The following is a 24,302-nucleotide window of genomic DNA, read 5'->3' on the forward strand; positions in this document are numbered from 1 at the left end:
GTCTGTACCAGCTTAAAGTAGCTCTCAGGTGGGCTTAACTGCATTATCAAAACAGGTTATGAAAGAAGACTATGCAATCGGATATGGACTGTTTTCTTATATTTAATTTGGGATCTGAGACAATTCTTCAACACCAAATGTTGTAGCGAGCAGGTGATAATGGGTGTAAATCTTACGGCTGTTGGAAGGTGTGGGATTGAAAAAACAAAACAAAAACAGACTTCTAGTTTTAGAATCATTTTTAAACATTATTTGACCCAGGTCTGAGATTAAGTAGGACAAGTTCTGAAGCCTGTAAAGATTCATTATTAGAGGAGGAAGGTTGGCAGGTTAGTACTGGTTAAGAAAGACGGTGAGAGGCAGCAAGGTTAGCTTAATGATCTCCGGTTTACAGCAAATGAGTTAGACTGTCATGATACAAGCCTAGAAACATGGAGGCCTGAACAGGCAGTCTGCTTTCGCTTCACCACATCTGGATGGTTGGCAGTAATCAGCAAACAGATACAATCCTTGACAATAATTTAATATTCAACGTTATCATTCTTTCTTGTCATGTTTTACTTCTAATCACGCCTCTAAACAAAAGTTAAAAAGTCCTTCTCCCAGTCCCTCCCCTTACCTGCGAGTCAACTTGGAGGTGAGTTTGCTTAGCAGGTTAGTCGTGGCCCGGGTCCTTGCATGGGGCAGTGGGCTCGAATCATGGGACGGCGTTGGTGAAGCTGGAGGAGCATGTGACGGAGGCCTACGGTCTCTAATCTGCCCTCCGTGAAAAGTGCTCCTCACTGTGGATCCCCTGGAGAGGCGGGAGGAGGGTGTGGAGGATGAGGAGGAGGCGCCGGAGGCACCAGCAATGCTGTGGGTTGAGGGCGAGGCGGGGGGAAGGCGGTGGGATAAGGAACTGGAGGGAGAAGGAGGAAAACCAAGAGTAAGTAACAATCAAGATCATTGTAATTGGAAAGTGCAAGAACTGTGCAGGAGAAAGCACAGGGTATTGACAGATATTTAATGGATGTGCTGCTGGCTCCAGGGAAAAGGCTCTGACCAAATGATGGATGATGCATGTTGGACCTAACAGAATTGGATAGATGTGAATACTGACATGACTGAAAAGGTGATTTTCTCTTTAAACATAAAGATATTACTACAAGTACTTTCATTATATTTGTGTTATTCTTATTATTACTCTTCCTTTAAGGCATATTTATGGTAAGTGTACATAAGCAAATCTTATTAAGACCCAATACCAAAGACAACCTAAATAATCACACAAAAAGCTTGCAAATGTGTAAAGAATTGTGTTGGTTGTTTTTACGATGACAACCAGAACTTTAAAAAGGGCAGAACAGAATTAAAGTAGTGTGAGAGGGCGGGCAAGTTCCCCTTAACATAATGACCGACAATTACTCTCTTAATGTCTAACAACTGACCCAAAATGCTCTCACTCCCCACTCAGACCCTCTCAATTTTCTGCATGCCCCCCCTACCTCTTTATCCACTTTGTCACACACACACACACACACATACTGTACACACACCTCTCCGCCCCTGACTCTGGCTGGTAGCCTAAGGCTGCTTTTCATAACGCTCTAGATAACTCCCACACACAGGGCTCAAGTGGGCCACAACCATTAGACGTGATAAGTTGAAGAGCAGCCGTTGCAGAGCAAAATTGTTTAACATCACTGTGAACTAGCTGCCCACTGCAGCTTACTGCAGGGGGCCCACCGGGGATGAGAGAGGAGCGGTAGACAGAGAGGTGGAGAGGTTTATGAGTTGAACAGTGAAAAAAAGGGCGAGGAGAGGAGAAAAGGAAGATGAGGAGAGGCCGAGCTGAAACAAAGGTGTGGAAGAAACAACATAGAAAAGACAAGAGAAGCTCACAATGCTCAAGTCTCTTTCACTAGTGCTTCTTTTCCTCTCTATGATGGTTGTAAAAGTGCATGAATCATTAACATTACTGTCTTGAATAGGACGGGTGAGGTTAAAGCCAGTGCTTCTGGATTCAAAAAAAATCTTTTGACGTATAAAAAAAAAACAGTTTAAGTTTGACAGCTTGTCGATAAAAACACGCAACTCTTTGCCAAGATATCATTAAAAATAAATACATTTCAATGTACAGTATGTAATTTCCACCGCTGGGGGCCTCTTAATTAAAACAATGAAATAAAAGATGTAATTTGATTACTAATTAAGTGTTCATAGGAGTTTTTATGGTTAAACAACCACCACTGCTGACAGAAAAAAAATAACGCAGGCAGAAATGTTCACAGACGAGGTAATAAGGTATTTAGGTTTTATCCATGTTAAGTTTAGTCACATTCGGCAACTTCCTTCCTCACTCTTACAGCGACAGGGGACCGATTACACCGTTACATTGAGTAATATTGCGGGTTTCTATGGTTTGAACTTTGCTGGAAACCTTCAGGACAATGTTAGTACACAACTCAAAATACTGTATATAACATTTTTTTGGGACATTTAAATGAGTAAATATTACATCTTCAGTTGTGCTTCATGATGTGTTTCCTTATCTGTATCTACAATATGTCTTAGCATGAAGTTGTTTATTTTATAGTGTCATCATACAATTTTGTCTAGATTAGTGTAATGTGTGTTTAATGTATGTTTAATAATCAAGAAATATGACAAACCAGTCACACATTTACTGTCATAAACATGATCAGTGTTGTGTTTCTCACCACTTCAGTTAGCACAATTTGTCACGTACACTTTTATCAACTAAATGTGACTGTGTGTGTGTGTGTGTGTGTGTGTGTGTGTGTGTGTGTGTGTGTGTGTGTGTCCATGCACGTGTTTGTCCCATCAACCACTCTGGCATGGCATCACATTGACAAGGCCTCTGAGGCAAGTGGAGGGTGACGCTGGCACAATGCCAGTCCTCACTTCATCCTGTTGATCTCTACTGCTCACCCCCCCCTTTCTCCCCCCTCAGCCATCTCTTCCTCACCCTCTTACCTCTCTTTTCCTCATCCTATCACCCCTCTCTCCCCCCTTCACCTGTCGCTCTTTGCTTCCATTCCACATCCCTCATCCCCACTTGTTAAATCACAAAATGGAGCTGCATTAGAGAGTGTTACTTCATTGTAATGCCTGACTGTAATAGTGTCGGCTGTTTCATTAAAAGAGGTGGAACGTCACTTTCGTTAATTTTCTCAAGTCCCATACCCAAGTAGATATTTTCAGGTAAAATATTATATCATTAATATCAGGGAAATATTGTACTTGTTACTCCTTTTAACAGTTATAAAAGGTACTATCCAACTTAAGATTTCTGCACTCAAAACATTTGCAGAGCTGATTCAATATGATGCTTTGTTATAAATGAAACAAGCGCAGTTGAAATGATCAGTCGATTACTCAGTTGATTTGCTTTTTTATTGAAATTATTTCAATTTAGTTTCAGATGTGAGTAAAAATAGTCTAAAATCATGTTGTAGTATAACAGAGAGGGGGTGTTTCTGCATTAGATACTTTTACTTTCAATACTTTTGTTACATTTTTATGATTATAATGAATGCAGGACTTTTAGTATTTTCTATAGTGCGGCATTAGAGCTTTTACTTGCAAAGAATCTGAATTGAAACAGAGGGATGAAGCCCAAACTGTCTCCTAAACACCAGAGCTCCAACCAGAGCAACATTTAATCATTTTTTTCTGTTTGGTATCTAAATAAGGATCATGATTGACAAATATGGGCATGTTTGTGTAGTTTACTGATGATTTTAGTCCCATAACAACACCTATTATTTTCTTTAATACTATGTTTTTATGAAGCTTTAAGACGGTTTATTTTTCTTCATTGCTTGCGGTAGCGTTCAGTCGATTTAAAAACTCTCAGTCTAAGTCTCATTCGATACACACTCTTCCTGACCTGCCTTCAACCCCCTGAACTGTGCAGAAAAAATTGTATTGGAGGATCAGAAGGCAGACAGCAACTTCCTGGCTTTGGCAGAATTACAGAGTGATAAAGAGACAGAAGGATGGAAAACAGGTCAGCCAGAAAGTGAGAAAGTGACCAGAGAGAGCGAGAGAGAAGGGGATGATGGCTGCCATGCTCTGACACTGACAAGCAGACAACCATCTGTCACAACAACAGACCGTTCATATTGCACACACACACACACACACACACGCACAAGCACACGCACACACAGTTTAATCCCTTTATCCTCTCTTGAAGAGACAAAATGTGTGTGAGACAAACACCCGGGGCAAAACACTCTCTGAGATCTGTGCAGAAAGAGACAAGCTGTACCAGTGGAACCAGTTTCTATGAACCAACCCTTTTCACATTGCATGTACTATGAATATGATTTGATTTTCTAGATTAGGTTAAATAAGATAGATACAATTGGGCTATTCAAGGTCAAGCTGAAATTGATTGCATATTTGCCTTGCTGGTGGTTTTACATTGCATTGACATTAGGCAACCAACAGTGTGCAGCACGATTGGTTTCATAAAACTGAATCTGTAATGAGTTTTCACTTTTCTTAACCTAAATCGTATTCTAATCTCAATGAACCCTCAAGGTCTTACAAGATGAGGTGAAATATAGAGCTGGCACAAAGTCAAATATGGCACCAAACAGACTGAACTGATATCAGCTCCAGGCGGCCTAACTGGCAATCTCACTTGTATTTAGGATAGTGATACCTTCAGTATCCCTCCTGGACCATTGGCTGTGGTTACAATTTCCACAAAAATAAGAAAGGAAGAAAATCTGCACAATATCAAAGATGATCGTCGTATGTGTACACCTTGTTATCATACGTACTATAAAAGATAAGCAGACAGACACTCCTATGCTCCTCTCACCTGTTTTCCTTGCCATTTTGCAGCAGTGAGTGTCTATCAGTGTTGGATCGGTCCGTACACACATAAGTGTTCCTCCGAGTCATGGCGCTTGCAGGGATGTTATTCTGCAGAAAAAAAAAGTAATCAGATACCAAAAATCAGCATTTAATTGAAATGTTCAATATCTGTGAAGGATATGCTTTGATCTAACCTCTGCTAAATGCACAAAAAATATTGCAAAGAGCTTCAAAAGAGAAAAGACATTTATTACGCCCTTTGTTTACATATAATTAACATTTATGTGACACTATTTGAAAAGCCCTGACGGAACTCTGCCTTCCTTGCCTTGACTGGTTTGACCTCATGACTTCTTCCTGTATTTGTTGTGCAGATCATTTAAGAGTTAATCTCAGGTTAATCTGGCTGCTGTTCAACTCTTTAGATTCTTTAAACTGTTTCTCTCTCCTGCTAATCCCACTGGACGACCATAATCTCCATATCCCCCCCAGGTGAATCCTTTGTTGGACATCTCAAAGTTTGTAAATGCTTCACCTTTCAGCTCTAATCTGGGGAGGATGCTAATGTTCACAGGCTCCATAATATGTGTCAGTGTAACCTCAGTGAGCTGTAATCTGAAGAAATGGGATTAGGAGGACTGTGAGGCTTCTGCCATCTGTACCTGTGGTATTGATAAGGGACTAAATGACAGACTTGATGATTCATCAATCAACAAAACATCCTTTCAGCCTTACTGTGGTTGCCACTTCCTTGCGCCGGTCTGGTATTTCTGCCTTATTTGGATTGTGAGCAGAGCTAACCATGGGGCTAGAGGGGGTCGGGATGCTACGGGAGCCGGCAGTATTGGTGCTCGCCTTGCGGATTGACAGCCGTTCCTCCTTAAGTCCTGTCCCTTCCCCTGCACCACTTGGACTCCTCTTGGGGTGTGTCGATCCTGGAACAGCTGGACCACCTGAGAGATATGAAACAGAGCTTTGAGTGAGTCACCATTTCAGAATGAATCCAGTCAACCAACTAATCACAAAACAAGCTGAACTGTGTCACTGATCTCAGTAATTTGTCTTACAGAAGTCAGAGTGTCGTCTCTGGCGTTGGTAGGTGGAGGCGCTGCGCTGCGCCTTGTGGGCAGAGGAGGAAGAAGGTGCACCAGAGGAGGAAGAGGAAGTGGAGTGTTTGCTAGTTCCGTTGGTGATGGTACCGGGTCGGACTCGAGCTAGACTCAGACTGCTGCCTGTCCGAGACTCACTGCCCTCCGTCTGAGACAGAGACAAAGAAACAGATTTAGACTCACGATATGACTGGCGGAATGCTTTGCGTCAAAAATCTTAAATCATAATTTTTTCCATTGTGTGTATTTCTTTCATTTTACTGACTTGTAGTAATTTTTAACATTCTTGTGTTGTAATTCTTAACTCTTGCAAACTGTTCTACAGTTGTCTATTTATTTTCACAAATTTGTCTGTGCTCTTTTAATCTTGCTTGGTGAAACACTTTGGGCTGCGTGTTTGCATGAACAGCTCTATTTAATAAAGCTGTGTTAAATGTATTATATTGTTTACAGCTTCTCCCAGAGCTATAAGAATTACTACATAAGTGAAGTCTAGTTAGAAAAACAATGCCCGATAAAATACCTACACAGCTGTAAAAAAGGTAAGATTTGCATTCTGATTGTTAATAAACTAGTGATAATCTGTTCCATTCTGAATACAACCCATTCCCACTGTGGTAGTTCTTAAATTATTGGTAATGTATATGAGCTTGTCTGTCAAGAGATAAAATACACACTGCCAAAAAGCCATAAAACATTCAACATCATATTTCATTTAAACACAGAAGTAGAAAATACACACAAAACAATAAAGACAGCCACTAACCTCATTCTTGCGTGCCAGCAGCAGGTATGTGGCGGTGACCTCATTGTACTTCTGACTGACAAGCGAGTCTCTGACCTCTTCTCTAGTGAAGCCCATCCCAACCATCACGTCTGGAACGTGATTCATTAAAACAGAAATAGTTATTTCACAATTTCCAGTGACAAGTTACGCAGGTTGATCTCACTGCTTTGCCTGTGCTGAGCATTCAGGGCTTAATCCATATACAGTGTCTGCAAAATGGGTCAGTTTGAGCCTTTATTTTCACTACATTATGACATCTCTACGGACATTCAGGTAAACAAAGCTTTGAGTGACATAATACATGAGAACTCTGGCATAAGCTATCCCTGGGAGACTGGACAGTGCCCCAGACCTTCTTTAAAGCCAACAAAAGGTCACCACAACAAGCATCGATGACTTTGTTGCCACAACTACAGACCCTTCTGTGATGGAGGCGAATACATGACCCACTCAACTGTGCAGCCAGGGTCCCCAGGCAGTTGTTCCCAGGGAACATTACTGTTTGCAGTTACTGTAACCCTCCACAAAAGTCAACTCAATACAAGATGGCTATCAATCATTTTGTGAACAAAGGTAATAAATGAAGAGTAAGAGGTTTCTCACCAATGCGGTTGGTGTCATTCAAGTCCTCCACAGGCTCTGTGTGGGGCTTCAGCTCATCGCTGTCATAGCCAACATTAATCCACTTATCTTTCATTATTTGCTGGAGGGGAAAGGGGAAAAAGTGAGGCCTTGACAAATACAGCTACACAGTGTAGATACATAAAAATACTGAAATCTGCTATAAAAAGGGTTAATTGGAAGACATCTGCAATGTCATCATTTTTTTATGCTTGAGTCCATGTTCATGTGTTCGTGTTTTACTTGTAGTGATTATTTTAAGCACAAACACACGTGTTCATCTTCATGTTTTAATTGATTATTGTTGTCCTTGAAACAGAAGGTCAATTACAGACATCAAAGTTGAAGAGAATTATATCTGGACTATTTCACAAGCATTGAACAGCTCAATATTCAGACACAAATGTGGTCCTGTTGAACATGCTTTAAATATTTGCTGTATGTGCCTCCCAGCCATGCTGCTGTAAAGTTTCCCCCTCACCTCCAGCGAGCAGCGCTTGGCAGGGTTGAGGACCAGGAAGCGACGCAGGATTCCCTCGCAGTCAGTAGACATGTAGAAGGGCACACGATATTTCCCCCTCAAAACACGCTCTCGCAGCTCCTGAACACAACACTCATTGTTACATGATCAGTTTATGCCACAGAGACACTGAATCAACAAAATATCAGGACTAGGCAATTACAAATACTGTTTATTGTAAAATCCTATATGTTGTGATACTCCGATGCTCAGGTATCTGATTAAAAGGCTCCCTGTGGAGTAATTGACCTCTGGTAGTGCTCTGGAGCAGTTTTATTCATCTACTGCAATTGCACAAGGACACATGCACGTGCACGTACACGGGTGACATGCTAATCGCACTAATCCACTGACCAACAGGTGCCAATAACGTGCTACAATGTGCCAACAATGACTGGGAAGAAAAGGACTACAAGCTGGTAAACAATACAGGATTTAAAAGTACTTAAATGAATCTGCTTTGTTAATGTTTCACTACAGAGGAGATGCATTCAACACATTGGTTTATCCACAAGGATAAACAGCAAGCATTTCGGGAAGCATTGTGACAATCATATTACACTCCTCAGTGTTTTGGTCGGTGATCGTATATGACATGAATTTCTCTAAGGTGCATTATTTTCATTTGGTATAGTACCAATAATAACTGAAGGAATACAACAATGCACACATAAAGCTTTGATTCTTGCACACTGCATCCACTTTAACTTAATTGACTGCAGTTAGTCAGAATTTAAAAAAGAACCATTCTGGGAGACTTTAGTCACTTTAAATTACATTTTTGCAGACTAAAACAGCTTCCACATCACCCACCTTTAGGTTCTGTCCGTCAAAGGGCAAGGATCCGCTGACCAACGTGTACAAGATGACACCCAGGCTCCAGATGTCCACCTCTGGACCATCATACTTCTTCCCCTGGAAGAGCTCTGGGGCAGCATAGGGCGGGGAGCCGCAGAACGTGTCCAGTTTATTGCCCGCAGAGAACTCGTTACTGAAGCCAAAGTCAGCTATTTTGATGTTGGAGTCAGCGTCTAATAGCAAGTTCTCCGCCTGCCAGGAACAACATAGAGTAAAACACATTGAAATACAGAAAAAACAGGAGGCTAACAGGTTAAGCTTAACTTCTATGACTACGTGTCAAATTATTATATTCAGCCTGCTTAAGAAATGTAACTGATCAAGACAGACATTTGATTTACTTTCTCAGAATTTTGGTTATTTAAAGAAGGTTCAAAGACTCTCTTTGTCATTTTTCTTCTAACATTGTGTAATCACCTTCAAGTCTCTGTGAACAATGTTCTTCTGATGACAGTAATGCACCGCTGAGACAATCTGAGGAGAGACAGAGAAAAAGAGACGTCAAAGAAAAGAAAAGGAGGATAATTGCGCTTAATGTTTGTTCTTGCATGATAGCCAAGATAGGACCTTAATTCATACGCCCTCCTTGAGCAACTATATTACGCAACATTACACATAACTGAATTTCTTGGTGAATCATCACACCTACTGTTTGTTTTCACCACAGTGGAAAAGTTTATCGCATGTTTTAGATTCACAGTGGCCAGTAACAAGTCAAGCAGGGCCTATTTCAGTGCCTGTAACTTTTTTTGGTAACCATGATTACTTAAATTTGTTTCTCTCCCTCTTCTTAATCAGTCCAGACTTTATTTTGTTGTGCTCAGTTGTCCAACCACAAGGAACTGCTGGTTGTCTGATGTTCACATCTGTTACAGTACAAACATAACTCCTCGTTCAGATCACAATGTGACTGCAGTTTCCTTGACACTGATTTCCCCTGACCAGAAGTAGGCCAACCTATCAGTTTAGGCTCACAGAGCAGTGGAAAGATGAATAGGAAGAGTGGGCAGTAACTCAATATGTTATGTCTGAATCTAAAAGCATAACGGCAGATATTATTTGTGTAGAGACAGACAGAGACAGACAAGTGAGGTAAGGTATGAGATATAACTGACCTGTCTGAACTTGGCTCTGGCCTCTTTCTCCTTCATTCTGCCGTGAGCCACGAGGTAGTCGAACACTTCGCCTGGATGAGAAACAAAGTTCAAGAGCTCATATTTTCTGCACAGCACTGCATGTTTGCTACTTAATCCCCCTTCAGCTTCTTTTCCCAATAAAATCTTTGCCACTCTTAACACTCAGCCAGGGGATAGTGAACTCAGGGTCAGGTGTGCATCAAGCTTACCAACATTTAAATTCCAGCAAATGTGGAGTAAGTTAACAGACTGAAATGAGTAAAGGCATACAGTACATGGTCAAGTGTGGGGAGGAAAAACTATTCATGACTTTGAATAGGTAAGCATGGGTCCTTAAAAGTTGTTCTGATTTTTTTCAGCCCATACAAATAAACAGCGAACAGTTGAGAACTGCACTTCAGTCAAAAAATATTTCTTAACACCTTTTGCATTCAAAAATTCCTGATACTAACTGCTTGAAATCCCCTCCTTTAACACACATATTTTGTGTGTTCCAGCTAAACATCGGATTGCATAGATCCTAAAAAGAAGAGCTGGCTGAGGTTGAGTTAAAGAGAGCAGCATATCTGCTTGTGAGCGGCAACATCCTTATTAGGTATTGGAAGTAAGAGATCACACACAACATACAGAGAACGGCAGACAGAGATCAAGAGATCATGAGGAGAGAAGAAAGGAAAACAGAGGAACTGCAAATATAGAAGAGAGTATGGGAAATAGTTCAACAGGAAAAAAGTTGAGAAAACAGTGGAGCATTAAAGCAAAGTGATTTGACATTTTTCACAGAGACAGACTCACTAATGAAAATGAGAGAGATTGATCTTAAGTGTTATAGCCCAACTTATTTAGTTTACTTGTAAAGTCACAGTAATCAATCTAACTGTCACCATACAAAAATTGGCAACAATCAGTGCGTTTACATGCACAACTTAGTCAGATTACAGCCATAGTTCAACTATGCTGCTCAATCGGACAACTGCAATTATCCGAGTATACATGCCGGTGAGAAAATCGAATTACCGCCGAAAGCATGTCATACCCCGGTACGCTAGGTGGCGCTGTACCTATTTCAACTAGTGTTAACGGGGCACCTCCGGCTGACCTCTTTACGTCACCAGCTGCCTCGGCATTCAAGAAAGATGGCGTACGAAGAGCGAGACGAAGCTACATCTTTGTACACTTCGTATATGGTGTACATGATAATTACACAAACTAGGGGCACTCTGGCGCTCTTTCGTCCGTCTGCTTCCGGCTCACGGCCCCGGGGAAAAATCTCGCGCCTGCGCAGAACGCAAAATCCGATCCGATCCGCTGGAAACGTATACATGCAGGAGTTAATGCGACTGTCAATCGAATAATCTACGTGGTGTAATTCGACTATGAGAAATCCGATCCGGTCCGATTTTAGTCAGACTAAGGTGTATACATGCATCTTAAAGATCTGATCATAGTCAGACTAACGCGGTAATTCGGTTTTCTTGAGTGTCATGTAAACGCACTGAATGATGAGGGTGGTGCGGATGTCACTTACCTCCGCTGGCGTACTCCATAATCAGGTAAAGAGTCTTCTCGGTTTCAATCACCTCAAACAACTGCACTGTAACACACAGACGAAGAGATGTTAACACCAAGGTCAGCATAGAAACACACACACACACACACACACACACACACACACACACACACACACACACACACACACACACACACACAACACACACACACACACACACACACACACACACACACACACACACACACACACACACACACACCCTCCGAATTCACAAACAAGATAATCCTTTAGAGTGTAACTCACCTATGTTGGGATGGTTAAGAGTTTTCATGATGCGTACCTCTCGAAACAGCTGAAAAACAACAACAATAAAAGGAGAAAATTAATCATCAGTCCAATATTCAGTGTCAGTTATAAGATTACACACACTGAAGGTCTACTCAGAATAGATAGGTTGCAAGTTCAAATATCCTTGTGTTGTTTGTTTTAGAAAGTTTGCAGGGTCCACCAAATATAAACACAGTAAAACAATATATAATGATGTTGTCATTAAAAAGGTCAGTTTGTTTATTTAGTTTGTTTGGGTATAGAAAAAAAATGCATCAATGAATGAATTTCTCTTCCGATTCCCCAAAACTACATAGTGCACTTTTGGTAATATTTCATTCAGTCGTCAAATGAATTGCTCTTTTAGATAATTTATACAATACACAGCTGGTGTATGGACACGGCTCCCCTTCATCCATCTTATCCCCTTCACTCGCTCTCACACACACACCCACACACACACACACACTCATACACACACACTCACACACTCATCTTTTCGACCACCTCCAGACCTGGGGCCACCCAAGGGAGTGTATTACAGCGGGGCCTCCTCCCCTGAGTGTGCTCTCCTTCTTCACCCCCCCTTCATCCATCACTGAGCTCGAGACTGCTGCCTCATCCTGTCAACCCGTCTCTCTCCCCCTCTCTCTGTCTAATTAAAGTAATGTATTTTGTATGTGAACTCCATTTTGAAAGATTACAGAGGGAATGCTACACGGCCGGATGTAGCACAGTGTCGACAAGCAGTTATGAGATGTTACCAACACAGGATGGAATCACTGTAAATTTAACTGGGATTAAACCAGGAAAATTAAAGAATATAAAGTAAAATCTCAAATCAGTTTGAAGAATAATTTAAATCATGTATTGAACATTGCACAAGGGTCTGGTCAAAGGGTCTGCATACAGCCTGTGAGAAGCGTTATGCAAATACAGTCAAGCCGCTCATCCATCACTGGTTGTGTTTTGGTTTGGTTATTAGTGATAAAGTGAGACATTCTGACCCTGGAGGGGAAGTGTGACATAACTTGGAAGAGGGCGTCTGTGGCGTGCATGGCAAAAAAAACAAAACATGTGCTACAGGAGCGGGAAACCGAAATAAAAATAGAAAGTGAGGCGTATTAACAATGCACAGGAGCTGAGGGGCGTAGAGGGAGGAAAATATAGGAAAACAATGAGATGACATGTTTTAGTATTGGTTGTTTTGTATGAGTAGTGTTGGTGTCATTTATTGCTCTATAAACCCCCTCAGCCTTGTTTAAAATTCTTTAAGAATAAATTACACACATGTGAAAAGCTCAGAAAAAAGAAAGAAAGAGGAGACGGCGAAAACAAGAATACAAAAGCAGGAATTCACTGATTCCTTCATTTTTGTAGCCGACACTGTGCTGCCCTGAGAGACACACTCCTCCCTCATCTCTCCATCTCTGTTGCTATAAAGACAGATACAATCCCCATCTCATATTCTTATCATTATTGTATACAACAATAGAATCTGTCATTTCCCTGCAGCTCAATTAAAGCTCACTGCATTACACTGTGATGTTCCACTTTGCAAATTTTGTTTTCTTAGTTCTATCAGTCAATGGGTTAAAAGGAGTCTTACGACCAATTCATGATGCTCATGGGACAAAAAAAAGCACATTGATCAAAAATACTTTAAACCATGTTTCAAAAGTCTAGACGTGAATAAACTGACTTTTGTTTCCATTTCACTACGTTCCAGAATGCACCAGGCTTAGATTACACTGTGTTACGTTACCCTGAATCGCTGAAGTAGCAGCAGCCTTCTTTTCACTGTCTGCTCAGATTTAGTAGCGCTGATGCGATGAGCTACACTGAGTTGAACTCACATTTCATGTAAACTGTGTTCAACAAGGAAGTAAAACGGCAGGAGACATTACACAGACTGACTGGGTAACATAGTTAACTTCAGCTAATTGTATTACTATGCATGCAGGAATTCAGGTTATTTTGTTAACTACTCAGAGTGTAGGACAGAAACACAAGCAACCTACTCTACTGTACTCTGAATATAACTTACCAAACACCACATATATGTTTGCCTTTATTTATCCTACTCATCCAGGAAGGGCTGTCTCATTTATCCTGAACTGACTTTACCACATTTCAGATCTGACAGCAGCTGAGTTTGACAAGTCTAGGACAGCAGCAGCACCTCAAATGAAAACATGTGTTTTTCTTCCTGCGTCTTTTGTTTGTTAATCTTCTTTTTAAACAAAAATCAGATTTCCCCTGAAACCAATGTGCATTTTCTCGCTTTCTTGATGACATAACTTGACATTCGCCTGAGGCTTTGAGTGTATGACTACAGCCTTTAAAGCACGCACATAGTCAGAGACAGATTCCTGGTATTCAATAGACCCCGAGGAAAAAGACCAGTTTAGTTCACAGATGCAAATGCATCCTCCCACACACTTTCACTGACAGCCTCAGTAAGTCTGCTGTCAAGATTAGACATCAAGAGACACTCAAATCAAAGCCACACTAAAACTTGCTCATTAGATGAACTTTATCCAAAATGTGCCATTCTTGATAAGTAATTGTTAAAGTCCTTTCTTTAAAACGCTCAATTATGGCATTTCTCTTTTAGGTATCAATGTGAAAATACAATTAATCTCCAGCCCTACAGTCTGTGCTTCTAATAATCACTGTAAACTTATTTGTTTCTATTCTTTTCTGTTGGTTTTTCTACTCAGTGGTCTTAAAATGGGAAGCTGCATCATCATAAACACATACACAAGTCCACTGGGAGTGTGTGTAATTGAATTAAGTGCATGGTGCATCAGCTGTTCATCTGAGCTTTAGGAAGAATTATCGGCTAAACCTCTCCTCCCTCTCCTCTCTCTCCTATATAACCCCTTCACCTCTCTCTTTCTCTCACTCTCCCCTGCACTCATTCACTTACTCCTCAGCTCTCACATTTTCACCAGAAGCCTCAGCAGCTGGCCAGGAAACTGTTGAGTCACAGGTATTGATCATCAGTACAATCAATCCTTTGCTCATCCTGCTGCGATGTTGAGCTGTGAGGCACCTTATTAGACTCTTGGTGCATTTTATAGATTACAAAACAAAAGTGTCAGATTTTTCCCATCACATCTAAATGCAGTGTTTGTCCACTGAGCCAACAGAATAACTTCACTCTCCCGCCTCTCTCTCTCTCTCTCTCTCTCTGGTTCTCTCCCCTGGCGATGGCGCAGTGTCACAGTTGCCATGCCAGCCCAGGTATAATCCCTGGAGAGGAGGGGGGTTGTGGGCAGTCATGGAACGCCAGGCGAGTGGAAGGAGCTGCGTGCATAGACACACAGCCTACTGACATCATGTAGAGTCTCGTTAAGTATGTAGAGTTTCATAAAATATACTGATTTTCATGTTTACAAAGATTATGGGTAACCTCAGGTTTACAAAATGGGGGACAGATTTCCATATGTGACAGTAAAGCTGCTATAATTGGTCAATGAATTGATTAGTCGATTGAAATTTTTTAAAATAATTATTTCAGTCATTTTTCAGGCAAAAATAAATATGGACCATTTCCTGTTCCGGGTACTTAAATGTAAGGATTTGCATCCTTGTGTATTGTACTGCTGGTTGGACGAACCTAGCAATTTGAAGATATCGTGATGAAGATTTTTACATTTTGTTTCCTTTTTATAGTCTCAACATTAATCAGGTCATCATAAAAATTTTTTTTAGATGAATTGGTAAGACCATGATTGTTAGTTGTGGAACTATTATGGGTTATGGGTATCCTTTAATCTTTGTGCTCTAACTATTAAGCTTAAAGAATGCTTACTTACTCTTCCAAACACAATCTTAAAATAACTTTTCTCAGTTGCAGGACAGATTTCAGATGGTAAACAAATGAGAGGTTCATAAAGTTTGAACATTCACCGTCAGCTTGGCAGGTTCATTTTTGAACATCCTTCACTTTTCCCCCTAGTCATCTTTTCCTCCTTCAGACAGCATTAATCAACTTCTGAGCCTTTACATCCTCTCTCTCTCTCTCTCTCTCTCTCTGTCCTTTCCAGGAATTATTAATCAACTGCTAAGCCCAAGCTCTACTGCTTTTGTACAAGGATTTACACAAAGCAACTTAATGACCGACTGCTGAGTTTTTTCCCCCCTTTTCTCTTTACCACTTTGAGAGTGGTGCCGTGTGGGTTTGATTCATGTGTCTGGCCTGCCAGTCTCTGGACCTTTGACCCGTTTATCCCGGCGGTGTATCCGTGTTTTCCTCTTTTTTTAGTACAATCAAGCAAACACAGAGAGAGGGGGGCGGGCGGGCAGTGACAAAAACACTGATGTTGAAACACAGAAAAGAGGAATTGATAATGCTTGTCTAGCTGACATATTTAAATAGCTGTCACTGTCGCATCTCTGCTGCACTACAGTCCAAAAACATGACGGCAAACTACGCAATGTGAAACACACTTCCTCATCAGCCGCAGCCATTCCTGAGTTCAGATAAATTCGGAGGAAAAGAAAGGGGGAAGAGCGTGACAGACAAAGAACGACAGAATGAGAGGGACGAATGAACACAGGCGTCTCTCTCTACTCCCATGTCAGAGTACCTCTTGTGAATAACCCTCTGTGTTTGTGTGCGTGCGTGTGTGTGTGTAAACTCTGAATGAGACAGTCCATTACTGACTGCAGTTGAGATGAAACATTTATGCCACTTCAGTCACTATAGCAGTATAGCAACTACTCACTATAAATTGCATTACTGTTACATCTGTAGGTACCGGTTTCCTGCTCTCTCTTCACAACAGACCCATCTGTGAATATCACCTCACCTCCTCTAAATCAGAACATGCTCATGCACGGGAGAAACAATTGTTGTTGGATTTTCCCCAGAGAGAAGTCGGCTCGCCGTAGTCCTAAATAAAGTCAACCCGGAGCTCCAAAACTGATGCATTCAAGTAACTCTGAGAAGTCAGCCGATCTATGTTCTGTCTATTGACACAACACTGTCACTCCTGGAGACGCAACTCTTCAAATGCACACTATCGATATCCAATAATCCTACAGTCTGAGGGCCACTTCAGCACATGCCAACGCCTTAGCAGGGTTAAAGGCAAACAGCAACGGGCCAACCGTCAGTGCCCTGTAGAATGCTTTGGAACGCTATTTAGCAACATTACTCAAGGATTTGCCTCCACACGTTTGGTTGTCACCAGGAAACACACTTTTGACACTGCCACTCTTTGTGTTGCCTGTTGCTGGGAGAGCTGCCCTGGAGCTTCCCGAAAAATGGCTACTACATGAATTCTCCCGAACCCTCCATTCCGTTTATGTACAGCAGTAATTGGAGCTTTGAGGCCTTTCAATGAGACAAGCTGAATCATTAATGAAGAGTTTAATTCAGGCCTCTTATAGCTGGCTGTTTGACCCAGATCAAAAGAAGCCTGACTCAGCTTTATTAAATAGAGGATAATACATATAGTTCTACAAATGTTGGCTAAACAAGAAACAGAGAGGAGACGGAGAGACAGAGGAGCATCATACTTCTCTTCTTCTACTGTTCTATTCAAGTTGTTTTGAAGTTGAGCGTGTGGGAAAACCTTCTGCTCTCGTTCTGTCCGCCCTCTTGTCCCTTTATTGTGTAATTATTCCCTTTGCACGCTGGCTCAATAACAACGACGCAAGCAGCAACAATATGATTATGCACAGACACCCACTCAGGGACAATATGCTGCACACAATAGCAATGCAGATAATGGCATTACACATGCATACAAAGGCAGAGCAAAGACCATGTCGGGCTGCAAGTTTATCTGCCTGTAGGCCTACGCGCACATACACACATGCACAAACACACATGCACACAGTCTGTTCTTTTCGGTTCTGCTCTGTATCTTGTCTTTCTCAGGGTCCCTGCTCTTGTGCCAAGGCCCCAACAACACCCCCCACTCCACCCAGACTCAAGCGCCCCCTTTGTTTGCCTGTCTGGAATTCAGCTTCTGGCTGAGGGGGCCTGGGCAAGGGACAAAACACACTTCACAGCATCTGATGGTGGCCCAAACACCATCCTCCGTGCACATACATACACTTTTACTTTTGTGCACATACGCAACATTGGATGGCCGCCTACAAAATTCTCCTGTTCTCAAAGTAACACCAGGCTTTTTATGGGGCCCTGCATACTCCGGCAGATTATCCGACAACACACACTACAGGGAAGAGCGCAAGGAAAAAAAACCTTGGTCCTGTACATGCTTGTATCAGATTTTAAGATATGAAACAGGACAGCAGTATATTTTACGAGGGTATTATCAACAAACAAGAAATATAACTCAGATTCAATGGACAAATAAGTGTTGTATTTATGACAACAACTACTGTCTGCAAGTCTTTTGCTGCATTCGGGTGACAGTGAGAGAGGCGGACATCAGAAAATCCAAATCAGATGATGAACAGCTTTGCAAATTGCTTCAATTACTCAGTTCTAAGGAAAACAAACATCCAAAGTAAACAAAAATACACTGTTTACAGAGGATGGAGAGTAGCTCGTGCACCCTAGCCCAACCCTAATGCTCTTCAGTTGGCATATGGAACAGTAGAGGACGATATTTGTCACCACATTCTACCAAATCAGTGTTACAGGGTTCGTACACATTTTTCAAGGTCAAATTCAAGCACTTTTCAAGCACTTTTAAGGGTCATTTAAGATTTTCCAGCACATTTTTGCTGGGGTAAAATACGTATCTACAGGAATATATATACTCGTGATTTTTTCTTATCACAATTATGTACATTGTATTATGCTGTAAACATCTAAAATTATGTTTCATAATAGCAAAAACTTCAGAAATTAATTATCCAGTCTGATCCCAATTTTGTGAAAGACGGAGTTATAATGTCAAGCACTTTCAAGCACTTAAACTAAAATCCAAGCACTTTTCAGGCCTTGAAAACACAACATTGAAATTCAAGCACTTTCAAAGATTTCAAGCACCCGTACGAACCCTGGTGTTAGTTCTGTAAGAGATATGTGTTTTATTCTGATAAAACCTGTGAAGATCTGCATCAATTATGTGGTTGATTTGCTGTACAACAGATTACCTGATTAGATAATCGTTATACACAATTAAGGCGGGGCTAACTTTAGATCACGATCAATCTTGAAGGCGTCCACACAATCTACGCTTTAAACTTACATATGTTGACTCGTAAATCTGCACTATTAAGACAAAACCAAGAGCGTGATGTAGCCAACTAGATGGCTATGCTGATTAGACAAATAACTTCATGCGGTTCTTCCTTGGGTCAAGTATTATAAACATAGCAATGTGAGTTATAGAGAGTAGCATTACAGATGAGGAGCTCAAGTAAAGAAAAAACACAGGTGTACCTGGTATTTCACAATTGGGAAAAAATACTAAATTAAAGTATCATAATTTAGATCATAGATCATGAATGAGATTAGACGGATTGTGATATTGTTTTTTGGCTGGATCAGCCATTTCTGTACTGAAAGACACCAGGCATATGCATTGTTTGCAATCAGTTTTTAGGCTCTAAATTTCTCTCTGCAAAGTAAACAGACATTTTTTTTTTCCATTGAACAAGCTAGCACTTGGATGAGGCAGAGAACTTGCACGGTTGCATTTTGGCAGTACTTGCTTTTTTTTTTTTTTTTTTAGAAAATCAGATCTATTCAAAAAGACTAAATCTAACTGTTCGCACGTCCCTGATCTAGTTTAAGGACACAGTTGTAGTGCTACGGATAGTAGAGAGTACAGCTGTGATAACAGTAGAACTACTACTCCAACACGACGCCTGGGGAGCAAGAATAGAGAAGTGGGACACAGTGCTACAGTAAAGAGAACAAAATAAAGAGTTGATATAGAGAAAATACAAAGGGAAGAGTGGGGAGAAGAAAGAGAGGGACAGAGAAATGGGGCATAAAACTACAAAACGGAGAAGAACTTGACAGAATATAGACTGAGGCATAACCAAGTCTAGAGAGAGCAAGAAGGGGAGGAAGCAGAGAGCTTCTGTGCAGAGGTTTGGAGAGTTGATAGACGCTACTGTGTGCTGCTATTTCAACTCAACTGTTAATACTACAGCTTTTAAATACTAATGTTAAAATGAAAACGATGCTACACTGAAGCAATTAATACATCTCCTATGAAATAATAAAAGCCCGATTAACAACAGACAAATAAAAACAATTTGTAGACTTAATGATGAATTGAAGAAAAAGCAAAAGCAAATTGAAAATAAATTCATTCTGCGTTTGTCTGTCGATTACAAGCTTGACTTTTTCTGCAGGAAAATGCGACGGGCAGTGAGAGAGGTTACAGAGACATACAAAGAGAGTGAGAGAGACAGTGTCACCTGGCAGCATGTATAGTGTCCTACACTAACTACAATAATGCTGACAGGACAGGATGCAACTGGAAGCCCCCGCGCTGCGCTATGCAGTACTAGACCATTACCACTCTGCTGCAGAATACACACACCAACAGACACACAGACACACGCACACACAGATACACAGTACTGTCCACGGCAATGTTTAAAACCAAGGTCTTTGCTTAAAGATTAGAACAGCAGACGCATTGTGTCATTAAGTAGGCATCTCACTGTTGGAACAGAAGGCAAATGACGTGCTGAAAAAAAAAAATCCAGTGGAGAAAGTCTATTTTCCCACAGAGGGACAACCTCACACACAATGCACACTCCAGTATCCATCACCCAGCTCCACATCTTTTAAACAGAATCAATAGTTTATCAGGTGGTGATAACGCTGACAGAATGTTAACTGTACTGCTAAGTGCATTTTTCTGGAATATAACTGAAAAATAAGCTTCCTGACATGATAGTGCTTGAAAAGTCTAGTTTAAGTGTATTTATAAGATTCAGTGACTCAATGAATGAATGTCTCAAAAATAATATGCTGCTTTTTGGCAATGAATACTTCCATTCTTTGTCATCTATGTGCAATGCTGCATGGCAGCAGTCTGCCAGTTTCTATTTCTTGACTTGACAAGAATCTATACTGGGTTGAAACCTGTTCTAGAGGATCAGATTTCATAGCCACTCAAGAATAAGAATGATCAGAATATGCTTTCACTTCTTATCATCTGTATTTATTTCCTCACAGTAACTACAATTCAAGGGCTACAGGAATTGAAATGGTTAAAAAGGTTCAATACAATGATCAGTCTTAATCCTTTGTTTTGCTTAGTTGGATGTAAGAAGTTTGATATGCAGGTACCGCAGACCTGAATCTGTTAATGTGAGAATTTTAATGGCTTTTTATCAACTTTCAGAATGACAAACATTTTGCTTACATGTAGCTTTGTACAGCTTTGGGTTTGACTGCTCTGAGGTCAGACCAAAATGCAGGTCATGCAGTGTAGCAATGTCTGATTGTGAAAACCTCTGTATCCTCTTGCATTCATGCCGTTATCTGATTTGATTTCCAGTAGAATAGTTGGGGCAGGGAAAAAGACAGAGCAGAGCTGTTTAAAAGAACCTGGGCTGCACCATAACACATATGTTAATACTCTTCAAAATGTGTAATTTGCAGAAACACCACCTGTAGTCTCTTTTAAAGTACTGCCCTCTCGTTGCCAAGAACTGTGAAAATGGATTAAACTCAGAGCTAAAACCAAGAGCTCATACAAAAGGGGCTTTGATAGCCACAATATAAAAAAAAACTACACTTAATGCAATATTAAGATTTGGCTAGCTAAGCATGTATTTTTTTTTCTTTTTCACTTTGTGTTGACGTCAACAGTTCGAGCTGCAGAGTGATGAATCGGCTGTCTTGGCCAGAATCTAGGCCAAGTGGACCAACTATTACACAAAGCTAGACACCATCAATAATCCAACTCTGGGTTATCAATAGAGTCAACACCCGGCCTGTACTGGTTAGCTAACCAGCTGAGCATTCATCAATAGGCTGGCTGTGTATGTGTGTGCCTGTTGATGCATTATCGATCCTGATGAAGTGAGAGTGTATTTGTTATAGCGGAAGTCCTGATAAAGAAGACTCATAATCACTCAAGGCCAAAGTTTAGTCAGCAGAGAAACTGAACAAAGAGTGAGTTGTATCAACTGTGAGAGAGTAGTGGGAGAGTTTATCACACCAACTACACACGAGGTCAAAACCACCTCTAATGACAAAGAGCACGATGTCGGAGATCTGAAATGAAAAAGTAAAAAAATAAAAATATATTTGCAGGTACCAGCTTTTACTAAGTACTTTCTTTCGTTTTTTAATCATCATTTTGGAATGTCAGTCAGGTAAAATAAGATATTTGGAGATATCACCAGCTTCTTTCGCTTTTTTAATACACAAAATAATTATTGGTTGACAAATAATTTTTTAAAAATAGTGAGAAAACTGGTGCCAATATTGTATTTTTTTTACAATGATCACTCATTACTGTTGTAGGATTAAACAAATATCTGAACGTTAGATTGTTTTTGTTACCTATACCTCTTTCATTATCGTCAAAGGTTTTCGACTAATGCAAGAGATTCAATCTGGATCGGCTCTTTGGAAGATGCAAAGGTTTTCAAATAAAAGATTATCCACTTAAAGCGAAGAAGAGTAAGTATATGCAGAAAATGGAATGAAAAGTAAATATTTCTACCAATACAGCCAGATGAGAAAACACTGCAACAAATTCTTTGAAAACAGCAAGCCTGAGGCTAGGTTTCTCATTAGATCAGTGTCAATTAATACATGCATCACACTCACAAACTCCCACACAGACAAGCACACACACCAATAACTGCAGCAGGCCAGGTTCAGACAGGAGGGAGCTTAATCTCATTAGGGCGATGAATGTAACACATGTAGGTAATGCATGAACCTAGATGTCACTCGACAAGCATACAGTGACGTACATTACTCCAAGCCTTTAACCTAGTTAGTTCCAGTGGACTTAGCGGACAAATGATGGCTATATTATGCAGACACAAAGCAGCTTATTGAAGTGTCTGTTTGAAACTATACTCGGCTCACAACAAAAGATTTAAAGCATCCATAAAACTGGACAGACAAGCCCTTTATCAAACACTGGCACAAAAGTTCAATTTGAAAAAAGATTTTTTCACTTGTGCACTCCAGCTCTTAAAGTGAAACTCTCGCCAAAAAGCAACCGAGGCTTTATTTGTGATTGAATATGAGTAAAACCTTTGTGTAAATGCATAATTATGACAAAAGAGGCACTTTTAAGATTTACTGTAGTTTCGTTTTCGGAGATCCAGCTCCGACGATGCGTGGTTCAAAAACCCTCTTTTTAGTAAACTCTGCGTACACAAAAAAATGTCTAAATGCTCATGTTCATGTGTAGAGACCCTGGTGATACTACGAGCAAAGTTTTATGTTGTGTCGAGCCTTTTTAGTGTTTTAAAAATGCTAGCGTCAGAGTGCCCCTGCACCCCATTGAAATTTAGCTTGCCTGAAAACAAAACTACGGTAAATTAAAAGTGCCTCTTTCGTCGTAATTATGCTTTTACACGAAGGTTTGACTCATATTCAACCACAAATAAAGCCTTGGTTGCTTTTTGGCGAGAGTTTCACTTTAACGTGCAGCCAGTAGCAGCTTCCCAAACACTAAGCTTCACATAACCAAAATTCAAAGTTCAGACGACTGCTGCATGCACAGGTCATCTGGGATTTATAACCTGTGGTGAAACAGCATGTGAGTTATTTGCTGTTAAATCCCCCCAAAAAAGAGGTCATACTCATGTAGATCATACAGTTTCAGGGGTTAAGAAGATAAGGTAGCGGGAGAGCACAAAAACAGTTATGATGTACTAAAAGAGGAAAATACAATATAAGAAGTTTTTTGCTCAAACAAAATGAAGGGATTAACCCACGAGTTTGATTTAAAATCCAATCAACCAGACAGTCACGACAAAAAGCCGCCAACAACAAAAACCATGTGTGTGTTTAAGGGGTCTGTGACGGCTTCATGTACTCCTCTCTACATGTATTCTTTTTATATGCATAAAAGACACACACCTATGCAAACACACACACAGACAGACAGACACACAGTAACATGTCACTCACCTTCTGCAAGCTGGTCGGGTTGAGTTGTGTTTTATCGATGATCTTTATGGCAACCTGGGAGGAAACAGCATAAAAAGAAATGAAGAAAAACAACCAACAAACAAATTATATCAAATATACACATTTTATTTATTTATTAATTGTTGCAGCTCAAGTTGCAACGATAAATCAAATTCTGGCAATTTCAAATTCTGCTTTTCACTGCACATGTGTTAACATTGTTTTGTTATTTTTCTGGTCCAGTTAATTTACTGTATATCTGACTATTTCTGTGATTCATCAGGTTTATAATATTCTTATATCCCAAGCTAAAGAACTCAAACACCTTGTTTTGTCCCACCAATATATATTAAATGTACTACACAGAACAGCTTAAAATCATCTCCACAATGTAGAAGCTGGAAATCATATCCAAGTTGATGAGAAGTTCTTTTGAAATGAATCAATTAATTGTTATTTATAATTAACTACTGGTGGCTGTTGAACAGTGCACTCTGGTGCCTAGTCCAATTACTGGACTATTTAAACCAT

The 24,302-nt window shown here is 40.5% G+C and overlaps 1 protein-coding gene across 4 annotated transcripts in view; it reads right to left on the bottom strand.

The window, feature by feature from the left end:
- The window catches only part of mark4b (MAP/microtubule affinity-regulating kinase 4b), a 51,332-nt gene that overhangs the window by 10,823 nt on the left and 16,207 nt on the right, over positions 1-24,302 (bottom strand). For all 4 annotated transcript variants that reach the window (XM_030405503.1, XM_030405513.1, XM_030405523.1 and 1 more), the window contains exons 3-15: positions 23,772-23,825; positions 11,681-11,729; positions 11,393-11,458; positions 9,844-9,914; positions 9,146-9,202; positions 8,684-8,920; positions 7,832-7,951; positions 7,333-7,432; positions 6,709-6,818; positions 5,901-6,090; positions 5,569-5,786; positions 4,838-4,941; positions 620-898 (exon numbers count right to left, since the gene is read on the bottom strand). In XM_030405503.1, the coding sequence (XP_030261363.1) occupies positions 620-898; positions 4,838-4,941; positions 5,569-5,786; positions 5,901-6,090; positions 6,709-6,818; positions 7,333-7,432; positions 7,832-7,951; positions 8,684-8,920; positions 9,146-9,202; positions 9,844-9,914; positions 11,393-11,458; positions 11,681-11,729; positions 23,772-23,825 (1,655 nt within the window). The remainder of the gene's footprint in view (positions 1-619; positions 899-4,837; positions 4,942-5,568; positions 5,787-5,900; positions 6,091-6,708; positions 6,819-7,332; positions 7,433-7,831; positions 7,952-8,683; positions 8,921-9,145; positions 9,203-9,843; positions 9,915-11,392; positions 11,459-11,680; positions 11,730-23,771; positions 23,826-24,302) is intronic.

The sequence above is a fragment of the Sparus aurata genome, chromosome 2 (assembly GCF_900880675.1).
Source record: "Sparus aurata chromosome 2, fSpaAur1.1, whole genome shotgun sequence".
In the NCBI taxonomy this organism is placed as follows: Eukaryota; Metazoa; Chordata; class Actinopteri; order Spariformes; family Sparidae; genus Sparus; species Sparus aurata.